Source organism: Athene cunicularia, assembly GCF_003259725.1.
Source record: "Athene cunicularia isolate RWA chromosome 11 unlocalized genomic scaffold, athCun1 chr11_part3, whole genome shotgun sequence".
NCBI lineage: Eukaryota > Metazoa > Chordata > Aves > Strigiformes > Strigidae > Athene > Athene cunicularia.
The window spans coordinates 208,859-232,614 of record NW_020799115.1 but is presented as its reverse complement, the minus strand read 5'-3'; the positions used below and the strand labels follow the sequence as shown (position 1 = coordinate 232,614).

Below are 23,756 nucleotides of genomic sequence, written 5' to 3'. Positions count from 1 at the left end.
AAGATGAGTCACTAGAAAGGTTCTTATGATGCAGGGGAAGAGCACTTTGACATTGTACAAGACTTATTATGGGATATTGATGGGAGGAACCAAAAGCAGGGAAAATGAAATATTAAGGTGATTTAGGATGGGAAAATAAAGCGATATGGGAATACAAGGGCATATTAGGTGTAGGTGGCAAGGCTTTGGTAGCAGGGGTGTGTGTCAGCGTGGCCTTTGGGAGAAGAGGCAAGGGGCTTCTCCATGCAGGATAGAGTCAGGTCCAGACAGCTCCCAAATGTACCCATCGCTAGCCAATGCTGAGCCCACGGGTGACATCTGAGGCATCTCTGAGAAAATATATTTAAGGAAGGGCAAGAAACACCAGACAGTGAGAGAGAGAGGGAAATAAAAAAAAAAAACAAAAAACAAAGCAAGAAACAACAGTGAACAGCATGGTCGGAGAAGGGGGAAGAGGAGGTGCACTGTGATGCCAGAGCCGGTATCGACTGCAGCCTGTGTGGAGCCCATGCGAAGCAGTTTTCCTGAAACGAACTGCAGCCCAGGGAAGAGCCCACACTGAAGCAGATTTTCCTGATGGAAGCCGTGGCCCACTGAGAACACATGCCAGGGCAGATTTCTTTATTGAAGTTCTGCAGCCCATGGGAAGTGGCCACACTGGAGCTGGGGAGGTGTGAGAGGGGAGTACAGAGGGAAATCCCTGTTATGACCATAAGCCCCCATCTCACCCTGCACTGCTCAGGGAGGTGTAGAGGAGTATGGAGTGAAGGAGCGGAGCTGAGACTGTGAAGGAAGAGAAATCATGGTTTAATGTTTGTTTCTCACTACCTAAACCTATCTTAATTTGCAATAAATGAATTTGTGCCTGTTTTACACACAATGCTAACTGGTAAGGAATGTCCCTGTCTTCACCTCAACCCATGAGCTTTCTTATCCTGTTTTCTCACAACGTTCCTCAACTATTTTGTGACTTTATCTTCTCTAACGCATTGGCAGATACAGCTTTACTCTTCCTGTAAACTTTAGGATTAAAAGTAATAGCAAGGAAGGTTACCCCATGGAGACTAAATTGGAAGCAAGTGCCACTGATAATCTAATCCTGCCCACACCGATGGTACACATTGTAAATGTCTACATACGGACAGATTAATCAAATCCCCTTGTCTCACACAGATAATGAATTGTGTTCCAGGTCTGGAGTTCTGTGCTGCACACATGCATGACAACCTTGATAGTGGGCTCAAATTTAGATGTCAAAGGCTCTGGAAACAATCTCAAGCACAACTACCAAAGGCATTATACACAGCCTTGCTGATTATCCTGATTTCTAGTTAGTTCATTAGTCTTGAATACAGACTGTAATGTCTGATTTGCTTATACTCAAGAGGCATTTGATGCAAAACTCTGTGCTTGTCAAGGCCTTGAATGATCTACTCAACTGACCATTTTTTCTTTTGATTATTGTTTCTTAAAGCTTAGAACAATTTCTGTACTGTAAAAGCTGCATTTTGAAATACTAATAGAATATATTTAATATATTCTTATATATAAGGCATTAGATGTAAAAAGGAATCTGAGCATGAAATTAACATAGCTAGTTTTGCATACATAAAATATAAATATCTCTATCTGAGCTAATGCCTCTTCCTTGCTGTCAATCAAGAAAAGGAGGCTTTTCACCATAGTATGTCATCAAATCCTGTAGGAGGCATGAAAAAATCATCGTTTTGTTTGTGACCTGAAAGTAAGAAATTTTCTTCACTGATGTGGTGTGCTGGCCTTGTCTCGTGGTAAGATGCCCATCAAGACAGTCGCTCAGCCCCCCTCCTCAACTAGACAGGAGAGAGAAAATACAACAAAAGATTTGTGGGTCAAGATAAGGACAGGGGTGTCACTCTGCAATTACCGTCACAGAAGAAACAGACAACTTGGGGAAATTAATTTATTACCAATAAAATCAGAGTAAGATAATAAGAAATAAGAACAAACCTTAAAAACACCTTCTTCCCAACCCTCCCTTCTTTCTGGGCTCAATTTCACCTCTGGCTTCTCTACCTTCTCTCCCCAAGTGGCACAGAGTGATGGGAAATGTTGGTTGCCTGACGCTCGCTCTTCCTTATGCTCTTCACCTGCTCCAGAGTGAAGTACCTCCCACAAGAGACAGTCCTCCATGAAATTCTGCAACATAGGCCTTTCCCTTGGGCTACAGCTATTCAAGAACTGCTCCAGCATGGGACCTCTCCATGGCATGCAGCCCTTCAGGAACAGTGTGCTCTGGTGTGGGTGTCTCACCAGGTCACAGTTCCTGCCAGGAGGCTGCACCAGTGTGGGCTCCCCACAGGGTCACAGCTTCCTTCAGGGACCATCCACCTGCTCCTGTATGGGTTAAAGCCTCTGTGGTATGGAGGACAACAGCTGAAATATAAATATGGGGAGGACTGGCAGACTGATTATAGCACCATCCCACAAGCTCACCAAGGTAAGCACCATGTGCTTACAATGGTGGAAGCAACCACTGGACAGCTGGAGACATATCCTGTGCCCCATGCCACTGCCTGGAACACTATCCTGGGTCTTGAAAGACAAGTTCTGTGGTGACATGGCACCCCAGAAAGAATTGAGTCAGGCAATGGGACTCATTTCCAAAACAACCTCAAAGACACCTGGGCCAAAGATCATGGCCCTGAGGGGGTATATCACACCCCCTGTCTTGCACCAGCCTCTGGGAAAATCAAAAGATACAATGGACTATTAAAGACTACACAGACAGCAATGTGTGCTGGGATATTTAAACACTGGGGGACATATTTAGCAAAAGCCACCTGGTTAGTTAGCACTAGAGGATTTGATAATCAAGCTGGCTCTGCCCAATCAAAACTTCTACATACTATAGAAGGGTGTGAAGTCCCTGCAGTGCACATAAAAAATATGCTGGGGAAGACATCATGACATATTCCTGCCTTAGGCCAAGGCAAAGCCATCCGTGAGATTGCTTTTGCTCAAGGACCTGGGTGTACTTGCTGGGTAACGCACAAGGATGGAGAAGCCCAATATGTACCTCAAGGGATTTTGATTCTGAGTAAGAATAACCAATGAGTTCAAATGTAACAGGTTAACTGACTGTATGTCATCACTACTACGGTTGCTATATGCCATATTGTCAGTATTACACTAAAAATTACCCAGAATAATGGAGAATGAATTTTGATGTAACTGGACAAAGTACAGCAATGATAGAAGCCAACAAGTGCAGTGGTGATGGAATTGGCTTCAGCATGCAACAATCCAAAGCCACACACGATCTCTCTTGCTCTGAAGGATTACTATGACAGACAGAACCCAAAGTCATGGACTAAATGAACTCAATGGGCTTTTTTGAAGAATGGCCCATAGAGTAAGGGAATATCTGTGTGTATGTATCAAACCACAGGAAAGGTGGTGGTGATTAATTGGGATGTAGAAAGTATGGGACCTGGGCATGATGTAAATGGTAGAGAATAAGGGGTGGATATTGACTTGGTTTCATCTGCGATAGATAATTTTCTTCCTAGTAGCTGGTCTAGCGTTGTGATTTAGGATGAGAATAATGTTGATAACACACTGATGTTTTAGTTGTTGCTAAGCAGTGTTTACACTAAGTCAAGGACTTTTATGTTTCTCACACCACCCCACACTGAGAAGGTTGGGAGGCACAAGAAGGTGGGAGGAGACACAGCCAGGGCAGATGACCCAAAGTGGCCCAAGGCATATTTCATACCGTGTGGTGTCATGCTCAGTATATAGGGGGGAAGCTGGCCAGGGGCTGCGGCTCAGGAACTGGCTGGGCATCGGTCCGCAGATGATGAGCATCACTTCTCTTCTATATTTTAATTCTATTTATTATTATTATTATTATTATTATTATTATTATTATTATTATTATTATTATTATTATTATTATTATTATTATTATCAGCATCAGCATCAGCATTATTCCCTTTTCTGTCCTATTAAACCATTCTTATATCAATCGACTGTGGTGGTGCAACTCTCTTCTCTTGGGCCACCAGGTGCATGGTGTGAATCCCCTCCCTGGGCCACATACCAACCCAAGATAGACTGCAAAAGGCAATGGACCAGAGCATTGAGCCACCTCCTTAACGTACCTGGCTCCTGCTTCCCCTATCGCTTTGGAATGATAATGACAATCAACCACCTCCTGACAGCCTAGTACATCTGTACCAGGATCATGCCCCAAAGGAGGTGATACCAGAACTTCAAAATCTAGCAAGTTCTGGGCCTGTATAACTGGTGGAAAGTACCAGAGTATTTTGTCATCTGTGTTGGGATGAAATGGAAAATTACCTGACAAAAGTCAGTTATCTTGGACCCTATAAATAGCAACCCTAAGTGAGACCCTTTGAGCTCTCCAGGATTGCAGTGGGATGTCACCAGCATCTCCCCTGAGTTGGAACACCTCTCGGGCTCAGACAGCCGAGGTTTAAAGACTGTCTGCCCACAAAACTGACAAAGGGCCAGGGTGAAGTCAGACTTCTCGAGGCTCCATTATCACCCACTGAGGAATGCTGATGTATTGTATTTACTTTAAACTCAATAAGAAGGAAATTTTAACTATCAGCTAGTCTCTTCCATCCACCTCAGTACCTATCTATGTGTTTGAATATGTACATTTTCCTTCATGGCAAATGTGGGTGTCTACATATTTCACTGGATCCAAACCTTTCTGCCTGTCTGTCTGTGTGTATGTTTTCTGTTTATACATATGTATATTCATATATATATATATATATATACTTTGATTTAGGGTACCTTGTAATAAGTTAATGTGAATCTTTTCATTCTCAAATCTGTAATTAAGTCACTGTTTTAACTATAACATTTTACCAAATCACCTTGTTAATCTTTAAATTGGTCAATCATTAATTGTTGCTAAAATTCAACATTTTGATCCATCTCACACCATTAATAAATCTTGAATTGCTGCTAAATCATAACCTCGTGAAATATTTTCACCCATGACAAGCACCTGAGGTGGACTTGCAAGTCCTGGGAAGGAAGACACCATCTATTTCCTTTGCCTGAGAGTAGGCTCAGTATCATACCACAGTGCTATAGAAAGATCCTACAACACAAAAGTCATAGGAATCAAAGGATTTAGGGTGAGAAAATAGTTTTATCATGCTTCTAGCTGTCCTTGAGCCTTTGATAACATTCTGACAAAGCCTCATATATATTTATATAAAGGTAGCATCTGAAAATATCTCAGAGATGCTCCTCCACATGTTTATGAAACTTCATCAAAGAAGTCACTTGCTTTTGAAGACAAGGAAACATTTTTTGCAAGTGCTTGTAGACATCTGTATGAATCCAGATCCCTCACCTGCTTAACAGATTGGTGCTTCCTGAGTCTACAGTAAAATCATTTTTCTGTATATGTAGATATTCTAATTAGTTGTAGAAAGAAGAGCAAGGACAGACAGATTTGGTGGAGCTACTGACCACTGTATATTATCAGTAATTAATCCTGTATAGCAGTGATCTACATTTCTGTTATCTTTCACTTGAATAACATCCCCATTTTAATATGGAATTTAAACCACGATGCATCTTTTATTCCTGCTGACTAAAATATTTGTTATGACGTATTAAGCTCTGACCTATTTCCTTTCAAGCTGGACACAGGCTTCTGTGAGAATGAGACACAACAATGGAGTCTGTCTCAGGGTATCACAGTAGCTGGTTTATGTTATTTCTCTGTATCTCTTACAAATGAGATGATACTCATCACCATACTCTGGCCCGGCCAGTTTTTAATCCACCATGCTGTCTGCTCATCCAGCCCATAATTCATGAGTTTTTCTATGAGGACTATATGGGAGACTCTGTCAAAAGTCCTACTGAAGACAATATCCACTTCTCTCTCCTTATCTACCCAGCCAGTCATCTCTGCAATCTGCCACCGGTACCATCCTAAGCATGGACATGCACAAGTCAGCATCAGTGGGGCCTATGCATATGCCAGGATGGAATAAGGGATAGACTGGTTCAGCAAAGACAACATCAATAGTGTAGATATGAGAGTGTTCAGTCGTGTTATAGAGGGAGATTTTTCCAGCTTTGTAGTCAGGAAAGACCCTGATCAACATGGGGTTGATCCTGAGCTACAGTGGGGTGGTAGGGGTGGTCATGGCCACACATTTTTTCATGCCATAATCATACCAATCAGTAGCCTGTCTTCTCTGCGTAGTCCTTTGCCCAACTGGTGCCTGACGTGCAGCAACTTTTGTCCCTTCTTCAGTCTCCCAGCACTGGCAGCCATTAGTGTTCAGTACTTTTCATTAATCCTCTTCCTCTACCATGGGAGCGGTGGAAACAGTATGGAGTTTTATCTGAAAGAGGAAATTGTTTGCACTGTTAGAAATTGGATGTCTTTCCATCTGACAAACTTCCCCAGGCTGAGGGGTCAGGGAATTACCTCCCTAAGATGGAAGGGGGTGTCTGCTTTGCATTGTCCTGTTCCTTACTAACCAAGTCAAACAGTAATTTAAGTAATATGCTTTCACTCTGAATAGGAAAGATGCATTTACTGAATTCCCCAGTCCATGACTGGAGAAGGGGTTCTTTCCCCATACCAGTGTGGGCATGGAAATCATGCTGGAAATAGCAAGTATGCTAGCAAGCACAGTAGAGAGCAGTATTTCTGCTCTGTCACCCACATACACAGACATTTTCCTCTGACTTGGTATGCGCCAACAGGATATGCAGAGAGGTGGAAATGAGAGGCCTCACTTTCCCATGCTGCCCTTCCAACCCAGTCTGGAATGGGAATCAGTACAAAGCCTTGTGGTTCAGACTGAAGAGACTGGCTTCTTCTCTAAACACTTGCATGTGATGCTTAGATAAGAATTTCTAATATGAATAAGTTTCCTAGTAAGGAAAACATTTCTAATCAAAAAGGTGATCAAAGACTTAAAGAGAGACCCAGAAACCACGTGAACTTCATCCCTGGAGACACTGAAAATCCATCTGGACAGCTTAACCTGCTTCAAACCCGGCAGAGGCAGACCCGTCAAGAACCCTTCTAACACAGGTTATACTACTCTACCATTTCATAATACTTGAAGCTTCTACATCAAAAAAGAAAAAGTGTGCTACTGCTTAAAGAAATCAACACACAGAAACAGAATACCCAGAGACAGGTTGAAAATAACAAGTTTAACCAAATATATCCTCTCAAATAAAATTCTAAAATCAATAAGCACTAAAATTTACTCATTCAGCATATCTAGGTTTTTTACTCACTGTATTACCTTATTTAAAATGACCTTAATTTTAAAGAATTTTTAAAGTAATACAATTACTAGAGAAACTTCAAAACAGAACTTTTCTTTCAGCAGTTATACAACAACTTCCACTCTTTCTTCATTCACAAAACCCACAGATGTGGTTAGCAGCATCAGTATAGGAGTAACAGCTGTGTTCCCATGCACATGCTCTCCGACCCCTCCTCTTGGACAGGAGGGCAGCTTTTGTTGGTATCGTTGAGTGTATTATGAGAAAGGCAATGTTGAGAGTAGCTATGCAAAGAGGGGTTTGGGGCCTGTATTTCTGGCACTTCAGTAATAGTACTGAAATTCTTTGTTAAGATGTAAATGCATTTTTTTTTTTTTTTTTAAAGGAGAAGATAAGTGCTAACATGTCTGTTCTGTTAGCATGAAGATTCAAAGACGGACTAGGTTGGAAGCTCTCATTTATTACATGCCAGTCCTACCTTTTTCACAGGTTTAAAATTGGATTTTTAATTATGTGTCTTAATTTTTTTCTTCTACTAATCAGGCTATTTTTCTCTCATCTTAGGGGTCTTCCCTTCCACAAAGTATTCTGTAAGGAAGGGAGGGGAGAGTTGTCCTTGCTAGTAAATCTCAAGAAGAGATCAAAACACCTATGGTGGTGGTCTCTACTTTCTACTACACTTCTATATTTGGTATGCCTCTTTTTCCTGAGAATACTTCTCAAAAATTTCTCTATCTCAAAACCTACCATTAAGTGAAAATTCAGTTGTTCTGATGAGTTCTTGATCTGAATTGACTTCTGGAGGACTCTGCTGTGATTTATAATTTGGAAGTATGAAGCCCTGCAAAAGGACTTGAATTTTGGAAAGATTGAAAGCTGTTTTCAGCTCATTTTGTGTTTTAACTGTATCATTTGGTTGATAGTATTTTCTTGTAGTAGCACTATGAAAATGAAGCCATAATGAGCATACTACAGTATTTGTTTGGCACTGGAGCCTTTATGCTAGACACAGATGGTGTTCATAGGGCACACAGCTTTGCATAATTTGTGGAAGCTTGGGTTGGTGTGGTTTGGCAGTTGGTCTCTATTGGGTTTGTGTGTGGCCGGGTTTGGGGACTGGGGGAGGGCTCCTGTGAGAAGCTGCTCCCCCAGCGGCTCCCCCAGCTCCAAGTCAGACCCACCTCTGGCCAAGGCCAAGGTGACCAGTTGGTGGTGGCTGTGACTCTGCCATAGCGCAGTTAAGAAGGGGAACTCGAGAGGAGGGGAGTGAAGGAAATACCTCTGCAAACACCGAGGTCGGTGGAAGAAAGGAGGAGGGGGAGGAGCGCTGGAGCAGAGCCCCCTCAGCCTGTGGGGAGAGGGCAGGCTGTGCCCATGGAGGTCACCGGGGGAGCAGATGCCCAGGTGCAGCCCATGGGGGCCCCACGCTGGAGAAGGCCGGGACTCTGAGGGCAGCCGGCGCCAGGTCCGTCTGTTGCTGGAAGGGCTGCACCCCATGGCAGGGACCCATGGTGGAGCCGTTTGGGAAGAGCTGCAGGCCCTGGGAAGGACCCACGTGGGAGATTTTCATAGAGGACTGTCCCCCGTGAGAGGGAACCCACGTTGGAGCAGGAGAAGAGTGCAAGGAGTCCTCCCCGAGGAGGAGGAAGCAGCAGAAAAAATGTGTGATGAACTGACCACAACCCCCATCTCCTGCCCCCTGCACCACTTGCAGGGGAGCAGGGAGAGAAACTGGGAGCAAACCTGAGCCCAGGAAGAAGGGAGGGGTGGGGGAAGGTGTTTTTAAGGTGTGGTTGTATTTCTCACTGTCCTACTCTTGTAAATTAGTGGTGGTGATGGTGTTCAAATTAAATTGATGTTCTTTCTTCCCCATCTGAGTCTGTCTTTTGCCCCTGACCATAACTGGTGAGTGGATTCTTTGTCCCTGTCTCGATCCCTGAGCTTTTCATTGTATTTTCTCCTTCCCATCCCACCGGTGGGGGAGGAGTGAGCAAGCGGCTGTGTGGTGTTCAATTGCCCTCTGGGCTTAAAATATGACATAGTCCTACATTGGTTTGTCAGACTGGAACTGAGCACTAGTTGCAGACACTGGAGCCGGGGCACTCTTCTTATGTTTGTAATAGGTTATATTTGTTCCTCGGACATCACAAAACAGTATCTCTCATCTCATCCTTTTTTAATGGAATCTGGCCACAACATTAGGACTCTACAACTCTATCCTTAAGCTAAGCAGCGTGAATAATTATTTTCCAACACAAACATCCCTCCACCTATCTCAGGAAGTTCATGGTTTGATTTAAACACAAGCTATAATGCACGCACAGTGAATTCTTCTAGTGACTTCATGGTCTCTGAGTGACACTTTGTCCTACTTCTTAACAGTAGCAAAATGTCTCTATCCTGCAAGATCTTACAGAGGGAGCATCTATGCTTCCCTGTATCAGATGGCAGAAACTGAGTGGTCTACATCTTGACTGAGAGGTGGAAATGGCACATAATTCTACACTTCTTTTTAAATGGAAAACCAAAGATACTAAATTGCAGTTCAGGGTTAATCCTCAAATCTCTCTCCTCTCCATGCATGTTGGATGTATATTATTTGGGGTGTTGCCCGAGTCTACATCCCCATTAGTGACCCCTCATTGATTTTAGGGAAAACATGGATGATTTCTTTGACTGCAGAAGACACTTTCACACATGTGGTATGGTCAGAAATACAACTTTATTGTCCTGCTCCAGATCATGCTGATTAGACTCAGGGCTGATCAACGGGCAGCCCCAGCTACTGGGTGGGTTGAAGCCTGATTCTAAAATCTGTTAAGATGATACTCAGCAGCACCAGAGCTTCTGACTGTTTGCCACTTCAGTTTTAGGGTTTTTTCCCCATTTTTTTTTCTGTTTGCTACATGATGATGTTCTTTAATGGTACCTATAGTGAAAGTAAATTATTTTCTCTGTTGATGTTCAGATCATCACCATTAAAAATTAGTTAACCCTGATCTATGCCCTTGTCTTCCTAGTCACTCTCAGGTTTGTATGACCATTTTTATAGTAACATTAAGAAGTATGCAGACTCTAGGTATTGCTAAGGCACTAATGTTCAATAAAGACCAATCATGTACATAACCAGACCTTAATTTTTGGTCTGCCACCATGTGCTTTTCCCTCTTTGCTGTAATGCTTCCATTTTAAACCTCATTAGTGTCTATACCCATATTTCATTTTCTGGTGTTTTCTCACACGATACACTGGGGTATATACCTCAGATTATATACGTTTTCATCTTAGAGCTGGACTACCCCCATAGGGTGCGTAGGGAGCATGGTAGGGATTGGGTGCAGAACAATGGCCATTCCTGGTTGGGTTGTTCAGGAGCCCTGGACAAAGAGGTATGCATTGATCCCATCCTCACAAGTACTTTGGGATAAAGTTTCCCAAAAGGCTCATTCTCACCACAAACTAACCTGTAGATTCCCCCTTCCCACCAAGGTACCCATCTTTGTTTTTACCAAAGTCTCTTCTCTCCTTCTTTGGTCACGTGTGCTAGGTCCATTGCTTGGTAGTACTTTTCTTTTTCCTAAGGTTCATCATTCCAGACCCCCTTATATCATGTCACTAATCAGGAAGATTCCCATCACCAGTACAGCAAACACCTTCTTTGACAAATCTCCTGCATTAAATAAGGATTAAGCATTCAAATGATTCCTTTCGGTAAGGTTTATTTGAGATGTGCCCACCAAATGGTCTGACCATCTTTCACAGCACAGAACAACTGGCTTAGTTTTATCCACTACCAGAAAGGACCTTCCCATTGTATTTGAGGGAAGGCTCAATAACCCAGGGCATGCATATGTGTTGGTCTCATTGGTCTCTGGTGTTAAACTGAGTACCAGGATTTGACTTTATGAAATCCTAAAGGAAAGAGAGATTAAATGTGTGAGGTGATGGGTTTTTTCCTGCAGCCCATCCTTCACCACTGTTTAGAGTGGTACCTGGGTAGCTGAAATATAGGAGTTGCTGCAATATATCCAGAAACTGGCAGCACATACCTATCATGTAGGGAATCCTGCCTGAAGTTGTGGTGTCTACCTAATGCAAGCCTAGTGGAGCTGCCTGTTAGAACTTAGGCTCAACTGGCATAAATGGACCCCAAAAAACTAATTCAGTTTTAGACTTCTACACAGCAAATATCTAAAATTAGAGATCTATCCTGCTACCTTCATCTTCTAAATAGAAAAAAACTCTGAACAAAAATGCCTATAAGTATTCTCAAAGGACTTGTCTGGCACTCTATAGTTGCAGAGGTCACAACATGAAATTAGATGTGGGGCACTACTATGTTACAAAGCATAGTATCACTGAAATAGTGGCTGTCACCATCTGAAAAGTTAGTTCCTAAGGACTGCTCAGTGACACATCCTTCTTGTAGGGGGTGAGGTAAAATAGGGAGGAGGAGTGACTATTCTCTTTCACAACAGACACATGCAGCAAGATGCAGTCTTAGATATTGATTCTTTTTCCTTTCCCTTTGTTGGGCAGGACTAACCTACTTGCATATTCAACAGTTCTCAGGTTCTCTCAGTCCTGCTTGGACTCCTGAATCTCTGTGGTACACATGGAGAGTAATATAGCTTTACTACTGTCCTTCGAAGGGCTTCTTTGACTTCCTTGTTCCTCAGGCTATAAATCATAGGGTTCAGCATGGGAATTGCCAGACTATAAAACACAGAGATGATCTTGTCATGCTCCACAGAGTATTTTGAACTGGGCCGTAAGTACATGAAGGAGCCTGTCCCATAGAACATGGTGACTGCAGTCAGGTGGGAGGCACAGGTGGAGAAGGCTTTACATCTGCCCTTAGCAGATTTAATCTTGAAGATGGTAACCCCAATGCAGATGTAAGAGACGAGAATGAGCAGCATGGTTGAGATGACGAGAACAGTAGCACAGGTGAAATGGACCAGGTCGGTGATGTAAGTGTCAGAACAGGAGAGCTTCAGGATGGGAGGCATATCACAGAAGAAATGATTGATGATGTTGGAATTGCAGAAGGACAGGTGGAATATAAATAATGTCTGAAGAGTCGCATTCATGCAGCTCATGAAGTAGGAGCTGCACACAAGGAGCACACAGAACCTCTTGGACATAATGACAGGGTAGAGCAAGGGGTTGCAGATGGCTATAAACCGGTCATATGCCATGACGGCCAGGAGGTAGCACTCTCCTGTCACTGCAATGCAGAACAGGAAGAGCTGAGCCGTGCATGCTGTGTAGGATATGACTTTTCTCTCAGCCACAAAGGTCATGAGTGTGCTAGGTATAATGATCGTGGAGTAGCTGACATCTAGGAATGAAAGAGTGCTGATGAAGAAGTACATGGGGGTGTGAAGCTTGGGGTCAATGTGGATGAGCACAATCATCCCCAGATTTCCCACTAGGGTGAACAGGTAGATCAGTAGAAACACCGTGAAGAGAAGGACCTGCAACTTCAGGTTGTCTGTGAATCCCAACAAGATAAACTCCGTCACCACAGTGTGATTCCTTTCTGCCATCTATCGTAGGTGGGAAAGACAAGATTACACTGTAGACAACAAGGCAAACAGAGGCTGACTGTCAGTAGGTCAAACTAGCTCTCATGAGGCTGATCTGCGATGAAGGTATAATTTTCTGTATCGCACTGTTCATGTTCTTCAGGTTCTGAACTCAAATTATTTCATAGGCAGTTCCTGCCTCTCAAAGGCTTGTATTCCCTCTGTGTACTCTGAAGGAGCACAGGTTAACAAATCACACATTCCTGCAGGTCTCACTACTTCTCCCTTCCCAAATATTTAGCTTAACTTCTAAGGTGCGCAGCAGGCAATAACTCCTTAATATTTGTTTCACTTCACCTATTTTAGATATCTACTCAAACATGACTTGAAAAGCTTGACTTTCCCATTTTATACAGACATCATCTGGGTAAATAACTTTGTGCACTGTTAGGTAAACACATGTTAAACTAGGAAAATCTCTCAGAAAGAATAACAGAAGAATTGGGGGCAGAATTGCATACTTTATCACTATGACAAAATGGTATTTTGGAGCAATTATGGTAAGAAGAAGGCCAAAGCTAGGGGTTTGGAAAAGCTCAACTATAAATATTAATGGCATTTCAGGCTGAAAGGCAGCATGGCTTCTGCTCTGCTGTTACTTCCATAAATCTGAGAATAGAATGAGAATTATAATTGGTTGAACTCTCAGGCATAGTCTGCTTATGAAGTCTAAAAACCTTTCTGTTCCCAAGAATAAAAAGTTTTAAAGATACCTTTGAAGAACTGATTTTGTCCATTTCATTTTTCCAAGGAAGAATGAGCTCTACTTTGCTTGAAATATTGGACTAATTTGTTCTTTAAAATCTCCAGTATCATAGATTTCCCATGGTCCCTAGTCACTTTTGTTTCTTCTTAAAAAGTTAATGTTATGCAGTTTTCTCTTAAAAATTTACTCAAAATTTCCCATTCGAATTTAACTGAAAAATCTTCTGTTACCCTTCTCCCATTGTGGGCAAAAGAAACCCACTTTTCCCCTTCCACAATTTCATAGAATCATAAAATCATAAAATCATCAATTGGAAGGGACCCATAAGGTCCAGCTCCTTGCTCCTCACAGAACTACCTACATTTAAACTGTACAACTAAGAGTGTTGTCCGGACACTTCTTGAATTTCTGCATTTTTCCACCATCAGTTTTAACACAGTGACCTTTTCAGTATGTCGCTTTTCCTAGACTGTCTCCTGTAGGGTGTTAGTTCATTTTGTAAATTGTTATCTTGAATCAAATAGTTTGGTTTGATGGCAAACATGTCAAATATGTCAATCAGAACCTTAGCAAGATGAGAAAATTACTGCTTAGAAAGCTAGCAAACCCAAAAAAAAAAAAAAAAAAAAAAAAAAATCAGAGATTTTCAAGAATACCTGTATTGTTACACTGTAAGGGAGGGAAGTGGGAATTTTTCCTCCCTCCTCAGTAAAACAAAGGTATAAATATGACTGATATATGCATTTGTAGTCACCACAGAAATTTTAATTCCATCCCTGTTCTTACCTTACCACTCACATCTTAGTATGCTGGGTGCATTAGTGTTCTTCTCTTGTAGGTGTGAAAGAAACAAGGAGGAGGAAAACATTCTGTTAATGCAGATTGGACTGCAAGGTGTATATTCTCTAGTAGCTCTAAGTAAGAACTAATGTTGATTTTTCCAAAGCCAGGAAGGAAGAGGTGCTGTATCTCTAACAGAGTCAGAGACAGGAAGATCTCTTGCACCTTATCAGCAAGTAGGTATTTTAGCAGATACCATGCACATCCATATACTTTTAGGTGTAGAATTCCTGATGGGCCACAGAGTCTCAACCTGAGACAAGGCACAACGGGACCATTAAAATATCCCTTTTATTCCCGGTGGAGATAGCTAGTCCTCCCTTTTCCTGCAATTAGACAGATGGACTTTATTTCTCTCAGTTCTAAAGAGAACTTTTTTTTTTTTTTTCCCATGTGATCCTTTGTGTGATTTTTCTTTTTTATTCTGCTACTTACTAAATTAGGACTATAAAATCATGGACTATAAAAACACTTTGCATATTGGGAAGGGAATCACAAGCAATGAGATAAAGTTTTTTCTGTTCAGCAAGGATGAAGGCTTTTCTCCCAAAACTTCTCTGAAGCTGATCAGTAATTTCAGCCCCACTAACTTGCATGGTCTGGTGCTCCAGGATGGGTGAATTAAATCACTTGGGAAGTGACACTTAGTTTCACATTCTGAGAAGCCTGTTTCTCAAGTGGTTGTTGACATCAGTCATGTCCTTCAACGTGTTCTGAAACACACTAAAGACGTAAGAAGCACAGATGTGAATCACTACATCAAACACTTCTAATCTCTGCACTGAGGCTATGGAATACTTTAACAAATTCATATAATTCAAGATGGAACATAATATGTTTCTAGGATCCTTCAGCTAAACCAACTACCTCCTTGTCAAGGCTTTTTCTTATGCACCGAGGGATATGATAATATGTAAGCAAATAAAATGTCTTTGCTACTTCTGCAGAAGCACACCAAGTGATAATGCTGCATTTTAACCAGTTGTATCAAAGCTTCAGTGTTTGCAAAATCTCAGAACAATCACACTGAAATAAAACACTTCTGTCATTTCTTTATAAAATCATAGAATCATAGAACGGTTTGTGCTGGAAGGCACCTTTAAAGAGCATCTAGCCTAATGTTCCTGCTGTGGACAGGGACATCTTTTACTAGAGCAGACTGCTCAGAGCTCCATCCAACCTGGTCCTGAACACTTCCAATCATGTGGCATCCACAACTTCTCCGGGCAACCTATTCCAGTGCCTCACCACTCTCACTGTAAAAAAAAATTATTTCTTATATCCAATCTAGATCTACCCTCTTTAGGTTTAAAACTGTTGCCCCTCATCCTGTCACTACAGCCCTTGGTTGCAGCAATAATGTCTCCCCGGAGCCCTCTCTTCTCCAGGCTGAACAACCCCTACTCGCTCAAGCCTTTCTTCACAGAAGAGGTGTTTCAGCCCTCAGATAATTTTTATGGTCCTCCTCTGGACCTGCTCGTTCTTCAGTGCATGCCTTTTTTGTACTGGGGACCCCAGAACTGCACAGTACTCCAGGTGGGGTCTCACGAGATCAAAGTACAGTGGAAGAACCACCGCCTTTGAACTGTTGGCCATGCCTCTTCTGATGCAGCTCAGTGTATGTCTTTCTGGGCTGTGAGTGGACACTGCTGGCTCATATCCGATTTGTCACTGATCAGTATCCCCAAATCTTTCTTCACAGGGCTGCTCTCAATCCATTCATACCCCGGGCTGTACTGAAAATGAGGATTGCCCCAACCCAGGTGCAGGAACTTGCACTTTGCTTTGTTGAGCTTTATGAGGTTTGCACAACTTCACTTAAGTCTGACAAGGTCCCTCTGGATGGCATCCTTCCCTCTAGCAAATCAACTGCACCACTCAGCTTGGTGTCATCTAGAAACTTTCTGAGGGTGCACTCAACCCCACTGTCTATGTCCTTGATAAAGATATTAAATAGTATTGGTCCCAGTCTGGACCCTTGAGGGTCACTGCTTGCTACTGGTTTCCACTTTGATGTTGAGAAACTGACTGTAACTCTTTGGACATGGCCACCCAGCCAATTCCATATCAATCTCACAGTCCATCCATCAAACCCAGACCTCTCCAAGTTAGCAACCAGAAAGTTCTGGGGGACTGTATCAAAGGCCTCATAAAAGTCCAGGTAGATGACAGCATTGGCTCTTCCCTTGACAACTGATGCAGTCACTTCATCGTAGAAGGTCACACAGTTAGTATGTCCTTGAAGAAGCTATGTTGGCTGTTTCTTAATTGGGCAAATCTTAGCTCTGAAGTCACTGTTCAGGAAATAATACACTCAGTCCAATAGTAGTAAGTTTCCAATCTGTTTCTTGATTTCCCTGGGTCAGTCAATATTAAAGTCAGTACTAATTAGTTAACCGTTCTTTGACACTGCTAGGCATGTGCCCAGTTACCAGTCATAAAATAAAGAATTCTGTGAAAATTTTATTTCTTGGCAATCCCTCTGAATTAAGTAATTTTGACTTCCCCTATCAGGATAATTTCCTTATATTCTTCAGCAATTCTTTTGATGTTCTCTGTTTTCAATTTTGAACGATCTGTTCTTGTTTACTTTGAAAATTTTTCAGCAACTGTTTCACTCCCGCTTGGTTTGTTTAATGTATAAAAATTCAATAGCTAAAGTTTCACAGTGGAAAGGTGCTTTGTAGACAAGGATGACATTTAGCAATCTCTCTGCCTCCAGGTCACAACAATGTTGCTACAAATCTTACTCCTTCTGAAGTTCTTATCTTCATTGACCTTATTTTCACATCATAATTGTAAGGGCACCAAGTTGATGTGCTTACACTTCCAAGATTTTTCAGTAATTACACGACAGTGAGAGTGACAGTCTACCGATGTTTTGACCCTGGCTTTGCCATCGTTGTACTTGGCCTGAAGATCCTTGCAGGCATCTTCAAACAGATTTTTCATTACCTTGTCAATAAGAAACATACAAAGACTGGATACATATTTTCCACTGATGCTCTCTGCACCACCTGCAATCACAAATTTTGTCTTGATTTCAAGACAACACTCATCATTAGCATTGTCAGTAGCTGTCAGAGCTGCAAACTTTTTTTCAATCACTTAAAAACTGAGTTTTTGTCACTTGTTTCAGATTTTTAAAAAGTAATACTTTGTGATTTGCCTTTATTTTATACTCTTCCCTCTATAGAACTTTTTTTCCCATTTGGCAAAGTTACCCTTTTACCAACAGCTGAGGTAGACCTGAATATAAAGTTCTTCAACACTTTTCTCACCTTCCATCTTAGGAGTTAACGATTTTTTTGTACTGGGAGAGGCCACTCCTAGTGCAAGGTGTTTATGCACATTCCTTGAGTGCCTCCTTCCCTTTGAGTATTTTTTTAAATTCTTCCCTCACTATGGTTTTGGGGTTTTGATATACCATGATATTTCTCATTAATGCAAAACAGGACGATCACTCAGCAATTACTGTCACTGGCAAAACAGACTTGACTTGGGGAAATTAATTTATTACCAGTCAAATCAGAGTAGGGCAATGAGAAACAAACCCCAGATTTTAAAAATACCTTCCCCCTATCCCTCCTTTCTGCTTTCTCTACCTCCTCTGTCCAAGCAGCACAAGGGGGATGGGGAATTGGTGCTGTCATCAGTCCATCACACATTGTCTCTGCCGCTCCCTCCTCACACTCTTCTGCTCCAGCATGGGGTGTCCCCCATGGGAGACAGTCCTCCACAAACTCCTCCAACGTGGGTCCTTCCACAAGCTGCAGTTCTTCACAAACTGCTCCAGCATGGGCCCTTTCCACAGGTGCAATTCTTCAGGAACAGACTCCAGCATGGGCTCCCCATAGAGTCACAATTCCTGCCAGCAAACCTGCTCCAGCATGGGCCCATCTCCACAGGGTCACAGCCTTCTTCAGGTGCATCCCCCTGATCCGGTGTGGGCTCCTCCACGGCTGCAGGTGGGTCTCTGCTCCACCATGGACCTCCATGGGCTGCAGGGGGACAGCCTGCCTCACCATGGTCTGCACCACGGGCTGCAGGGGAACCTCTGCTCTGGTGCCTGGAGCACCTTTTCCTCCTACTCCTTCTGAGTAAACAGGGGGTTTATTTACCCGACATGCAGGTCAGCTCAAGCTGGGTGCCTCCAAGGAGGGACCCCCTACTGTAGATCACAGAACCAATTATACCATTACAGACAATTTCCCAGAACGTACCACCCATTGTCACCAAAGGAAATAAAATCATTTATTGACACCAATGTGATGTAGATAAGCAGACACTCCTTTATTAATGGCTGGAGCACAGGGGAGTCGTCTCACCACCACCAAACACCTAACTTGTGTAGCATGCTGATTACATAGGGTATAATGATACGTAGTAAACAGATTCTTATCCGATACACAGACAGATTCTTATACATAGTCATATCAATTCTTGTAATTAATCTTCTTAATCTCACCCCTTTCTGGTCAGGGGACGAGGGTAGTGTGGAATGGCTGGGCCCCGCACCCCAGCCCAGTGTGGAGGGGAGGGGAAGCACCTTGCAGCGGGACCTTATGGTCATGGGGACTCTTGGGGTTATTGCTGTCTCTGCCCCAGCATGCTGACAAGTTCTCTTCTTGACCCTAGAGATGAACAAGATACTGCTGCCAGCATACAAAGCAGATCTAAACAGCATCAACCCTGCCTTCAGCCCCCCACATGCTGGCCTCTGTGGTGCTCTCCTTACAGCCCTCCAGTCTTCTAGAACAGACAAAACAGACATCCACAGGCTCCAGGGTGCCACTCAAGGACACAGGACACTGCAAGGGACAAAACTGTCCTGTGCACTGAGATGGCCAGTGAAGGGATAGGGCAGACACTGAACCCTTCCTGGGCTGCACCAGCTGCTGCTCTGACAACTGTGCTCTGACTGGTCTTCCTCCGAACCACACTCAGGAGAGAAATTCTCTCATGGGAGAGTGACTCCCCTGTGACCACACTTAGAGTGAGCCATCGTCTTCTTTGCCTCCAGGACAACTGGGCCTCCAGCCCAAACGGTTACTACTCCTGACAAAAATCATGAAACTCAGGACTTTTAAGTCAAAAACAAGTTTCCTAATGTGTGCCACATTGTTTCCTTAGCCCCAAAATACGAGCAAGTACCCACTGGCTGTGACTGTCCATTGCAGACCACTGTTGTCACTTGGATATTTTTGGGTCACCAGAGGAAAGGAAAAATCTTGTTTACTGTGGAAAGAAGAAGCCTGGATGCAGTGAAGTGGAGATGCAACATACAAGGGGCATAATGCAACAGGAATAATATTACACTGGGACACAGCTAATGCATAGTAGTTTCAGTTAAGGCTGTTATACAATAGGCATATAGGACAGTAAGTGTGAAATGCTGCTTATGATGCAAGAAGCATGTAACAACTTGAGTTAAAACACAACTCAACTAAACGGTGTGAGGATTCACCTCCTCGGGGAGCCATGCAGTGCTGCTTGGGAGGCCTCCCTCGGGAGCAGAGAGCCCAGTGGCCCTGCACACTGCTCACCTGAGTTTCCTGCACCATGCAGTGAGCCCCTGATGCCTCTGTCTGCACAAGGCTGCAGAGAAATCCTCTCTCTGCAGCATGGCTCAGAGATCCACAGGCCAGAGAAAATGAAGCAACCAGTATGTGCCCCTGTAGCTCACAGACAAGAGAGGACAACATGATCCCTAAAGCTACAGCACTGCAAATACCAGTTAAAGAAAGGGGCTGGAAATGTAGAGCTCTTGGTCAGGAAGAGCCAAGCTCGTGACTCGTCTAGCCTGTCTCCCCTTTCTCAGTCACCCTTACATGCTGAGCCTTGCTCTCCCTTTTGAGGTTTGTGGGAGGCAAACCTTCACTACTCTTCCCCTCTGGCTAATTAAGCCTGGCCCCAGTCCCCAGCTGCTTTTAATGAATCCAGTTAGTGCACGTGACTTTAAATTTAAACGCCCAAGTAGGCACTCTCAGACTCTTTGCAGCATTGGGCTTTTCTTCTTCCTTTGTGTCTCCTCCTCCAAGAGTGGGGCTTTAGGGTTAGATTCTTCAGGTGTCTGACTCTGTTTATCAGACTGCTGTTTTTCTGCTCGTGGATTCTGAGACAGAGTTCACTGCTTGTCAGCTTGTGAGCAGGTGCTCTGGCAGCAAGGATTAACTGAACAGCAGCACCAGTGCTGGAGGGCAAACATCACAGACTATCTCCCTGGCCACTCTATCCTCTTCTTACTTGCATAGCTGTTTGCCATTAGCTGTCCTGTAGAAAGTTACAGAAGGAAAGGAAAAACTATCCATTCCTTGTGTGTGTCTGAGAGAGAGTGTTTGGTTTATTTGGAGAACTTCTCCAGTACAAGAGAAAAAGAAGGCAGACAAAGACTGAGTCTGCAATGAAATGTCTCTGCCACAAACCAATCTATAAAACCATCAGAGAAGACAACATGTAGCATTGTTTATCCTTTTTAAAAAGCTAACAAACAAAAAAACCCCAACAAACCCTTGCACCCAAAAGCCAGGGTATCACTCTAGGAAGTATACCTTCCCGTTCTATCAGTCTGGTGCAGAGAATCAGAGCTGAACACATGCTGCTGAAGAGCTATCATAATTTGATTTCAGCCTTCGCATTTTGATCCGTTTCTGAGTTCTTGCCTTCTCCTACCAAATGAAAAAATTATATCCAATTATATGCATACTACAATTCTTAATCACTGTCCCTTTTATAGCCAAAAGGGATATTATATCTTCAATGTATTCCTTAGTTACTGAGTGTATAAAAACTTAAAGCTTGCAGCCTCATCTGACACTTTTGGCAGCAACACTGTTTGGCTACTACAAACCTTTCTCATTCATGCTTTGATATGCACAAGTATACGGCTATGCATGCAAAGTATTAGGATTGCAAATTATACACATAATTGGCGGTACAGTCCTGTATCAGAAGCAGCAGTGTAGTAGTGACTTGGAGTCTCAGTACCTGGATTAACATATCCAGTTCTAGGGTCCCCAGTAGAAGATGTGTACCTATTTGAGTGTGTCCAGAGCAGGGCTGGGAAATGAGCTGAATAATGCAAGGAGTGGAAGAGATGGGGTAGCTCAGTCTGCACTAAGAGAAGGCTCCAGGGAAACCATACTTTCAATACATAAAGGGAGCTTATAAGAAAGATGGAGAGAGACTATTTATCAGGGTCTGCAGAGACAGGACAAAGGACAGTGGTTCTAAATTGAAAGGGGGTAGATTGAGATTGGACGTAAGGAAGAAATTCTTTCCTGTGAGGTGCTGAGGCCCTGGCACAGGCTGCCCAGAGAAGCTGTGGCTGCCCCCTCCCTGGCAGGGTTCAAGGCCAGGTTGGACAGGGCTTTGGGCAACCTGGGCTAGTGGAAGGTGTCCCTGCCCGGGGCAGGGGGGGTTGGAACTAGAGGATCTTTAAGGTCTTGTCCAACCCAAACCATCCTATGATCTCCATCCAGCACTTGCTGCTGGAAACAGAATTTAGGGAAATCCATAATCCACATTTGTATGACACAGTCTTTTGCTCTGGTTTTGGCTGCAAAAAGTTTTCTTCTTGGTACCTGGAATAGTTCTGTGGTTTGGATGGGATTTGGTAGGAGATGAATGCTGATAACACACTGATAGGTACAGTCGTTGCTAAGAGATCAAGGTCTCTCCAACTCCCACTGTCCTGTCCCTATGCAGCTACTCAAGAAGTTGGGCAGGGGCAGAGCCAGAGCACCAGACTCAAATTAGCCAGGGACATACTTCCTATCCTGTAATGTCATGCTCAGGATAAAAAGGAGGGGAGTTCTCTCTTGCTTCTGGGAGTGCTATTGCAGGATCTGTTTTTTTCAGAGGCTGGTTATCAGTTGGTGGGTGGTGAAAAACTGCATTGTGCATTACCCATTTGTACTTTCTATTGCTGTTATTGTCTTACTTTATTACTACCTGAGGGTTCCAAAGGAGTGCTGGTCTCACAAAGTGATCCCAAAAGCTGATCACAGATTAAAGCTCTTCCTTGAGAGACTTTTGGATAGGCAAGCCAGCCAGCAAAGCTGCCTGTCTCTGGAAGGTCTCTCTGAGCTCTTCCAGGCCAGAGGCAGCACTGGGAGGAAGGGCAGGGTGGGCTGCTGCTGCCCTTCGGTAGCCTGGTCTCTGCTGGGCAGTTTTGGTGCTTCCTGAATTCTTCCTCCTCTCCGGCCTGCCAGAAAGCAGATGCCATGCTCCTCCCTCACCCAGGGTCACTATCTGCCACTGTCACCACCTCAGCACCCTGAGTATTTGTCCGACATGCATTTCTGGGCCACTGAAACCCTCGTCCTCACTGAGAGGTCACTGTCAGGTGCCTGCAGCCCCGCCACAGCAATCACACCCTGCTGTGGGGATCCTGTGCTCTCGCTGCCGCAGGTGAGTCTGCTCCTGAGCAGCCCTCGGTGCTGTGAGCTGTGGGGCTGGAATCTGTGGGACTGGGAACAACTGTGCTCCTGCTGAGGCTGTCCCAAAGCCTTGCTGGCATGGCTAACGCAGGAAGATCACCAGGCACCCGAGTGGCTTCTGCTGAATTGTATGGAGAGCAGCATGGATGCACAGTCCTGGGAGAAAATGGAAAAGCCTCTTATTCACCTCCCAGTAATTAGGTACTACTACTTTTAGTCTTCTTCTTTTCTTTTTTTTTTTTTTTTTTTTTTTTTTTTTTTTTTTTTTTTTTTTTTTTTTTTTTTTTTTTTTTTTTAAAAAAAAAGTATTACATTTTTTGCATTTTTGGGGGGGGATTTGGGTTTAGTTTTTTTTTAAAGGTGACAGCAACAGCACCGTAACCTGATGAGTACAACGTAGGCCGAAACTCCCTCTTGGATCTTACTCATTCTTTCCACAGGATGATCAGGAATGAGGTCACGGGCTAACATCTCCTGGAACCACATGGAGTACCTGACAAAGCTGCAGTCCTCAGATGCCTGTCACTGCTAGGCTCTGCATTTATGATTACCCAGAAGTTATTGCTGGACACCAGTTTCTGCAAGTTTTCTGTAAGCTGCTACCCATAAAGTCAGGTGACAATTCATTCCGACATCCATGAAAACCACCTTTCTAATCCAGTGCATTTTGTTTCAGGCTTACGAGAATGTGTTTGTACAAACCACTCCAAAGCTTCCCCTCTTTCTCAAATGCCAAAACGTCTAGAACATTCAGGAAAGAAGCTACCTTCCTCCCTATGCTTTGCAAACTGCTGAGCACAACGAGGGTACTAAATATATAGAACAGGGCCAAGACCCTTAAAAAGCAGTGTAACTTCTGGTGGACATTAACGTCCTAAACCAGCA

General features: G+C 43.4%; 1 protein-coding gene across 1 annotated transcript; it reads right to left on the bottom strand.

Moving 5' to 3' along the window:
- Window positions 1-11,861: 11,861 nt before the first annotated feature.
- On the bottom strand, window positions 11,862-12,845 carry LOC113484670 (olfactory receptor 1052-like). Its single transcript, XM_026857136.1, has one exon. It carries the CDS (start codon window positions 12,843-12,845, stop codon window positions 11,862-11,864), a length of 984 nt encoding a protein of 327 aa, XP_026712937.1.
- Window positions 12,846-23,756: the final 10,911 nt, after the last annotated feature.

Coding starts and splice junctions, on each gene's coding strand:
- LOC113484670 (XM_026857136.1), bottom strand. CDS start 12,845: ATGGCAGAAAGGAATCACACTGTGGTGACGGAGTTTATCTTGTTGGGA.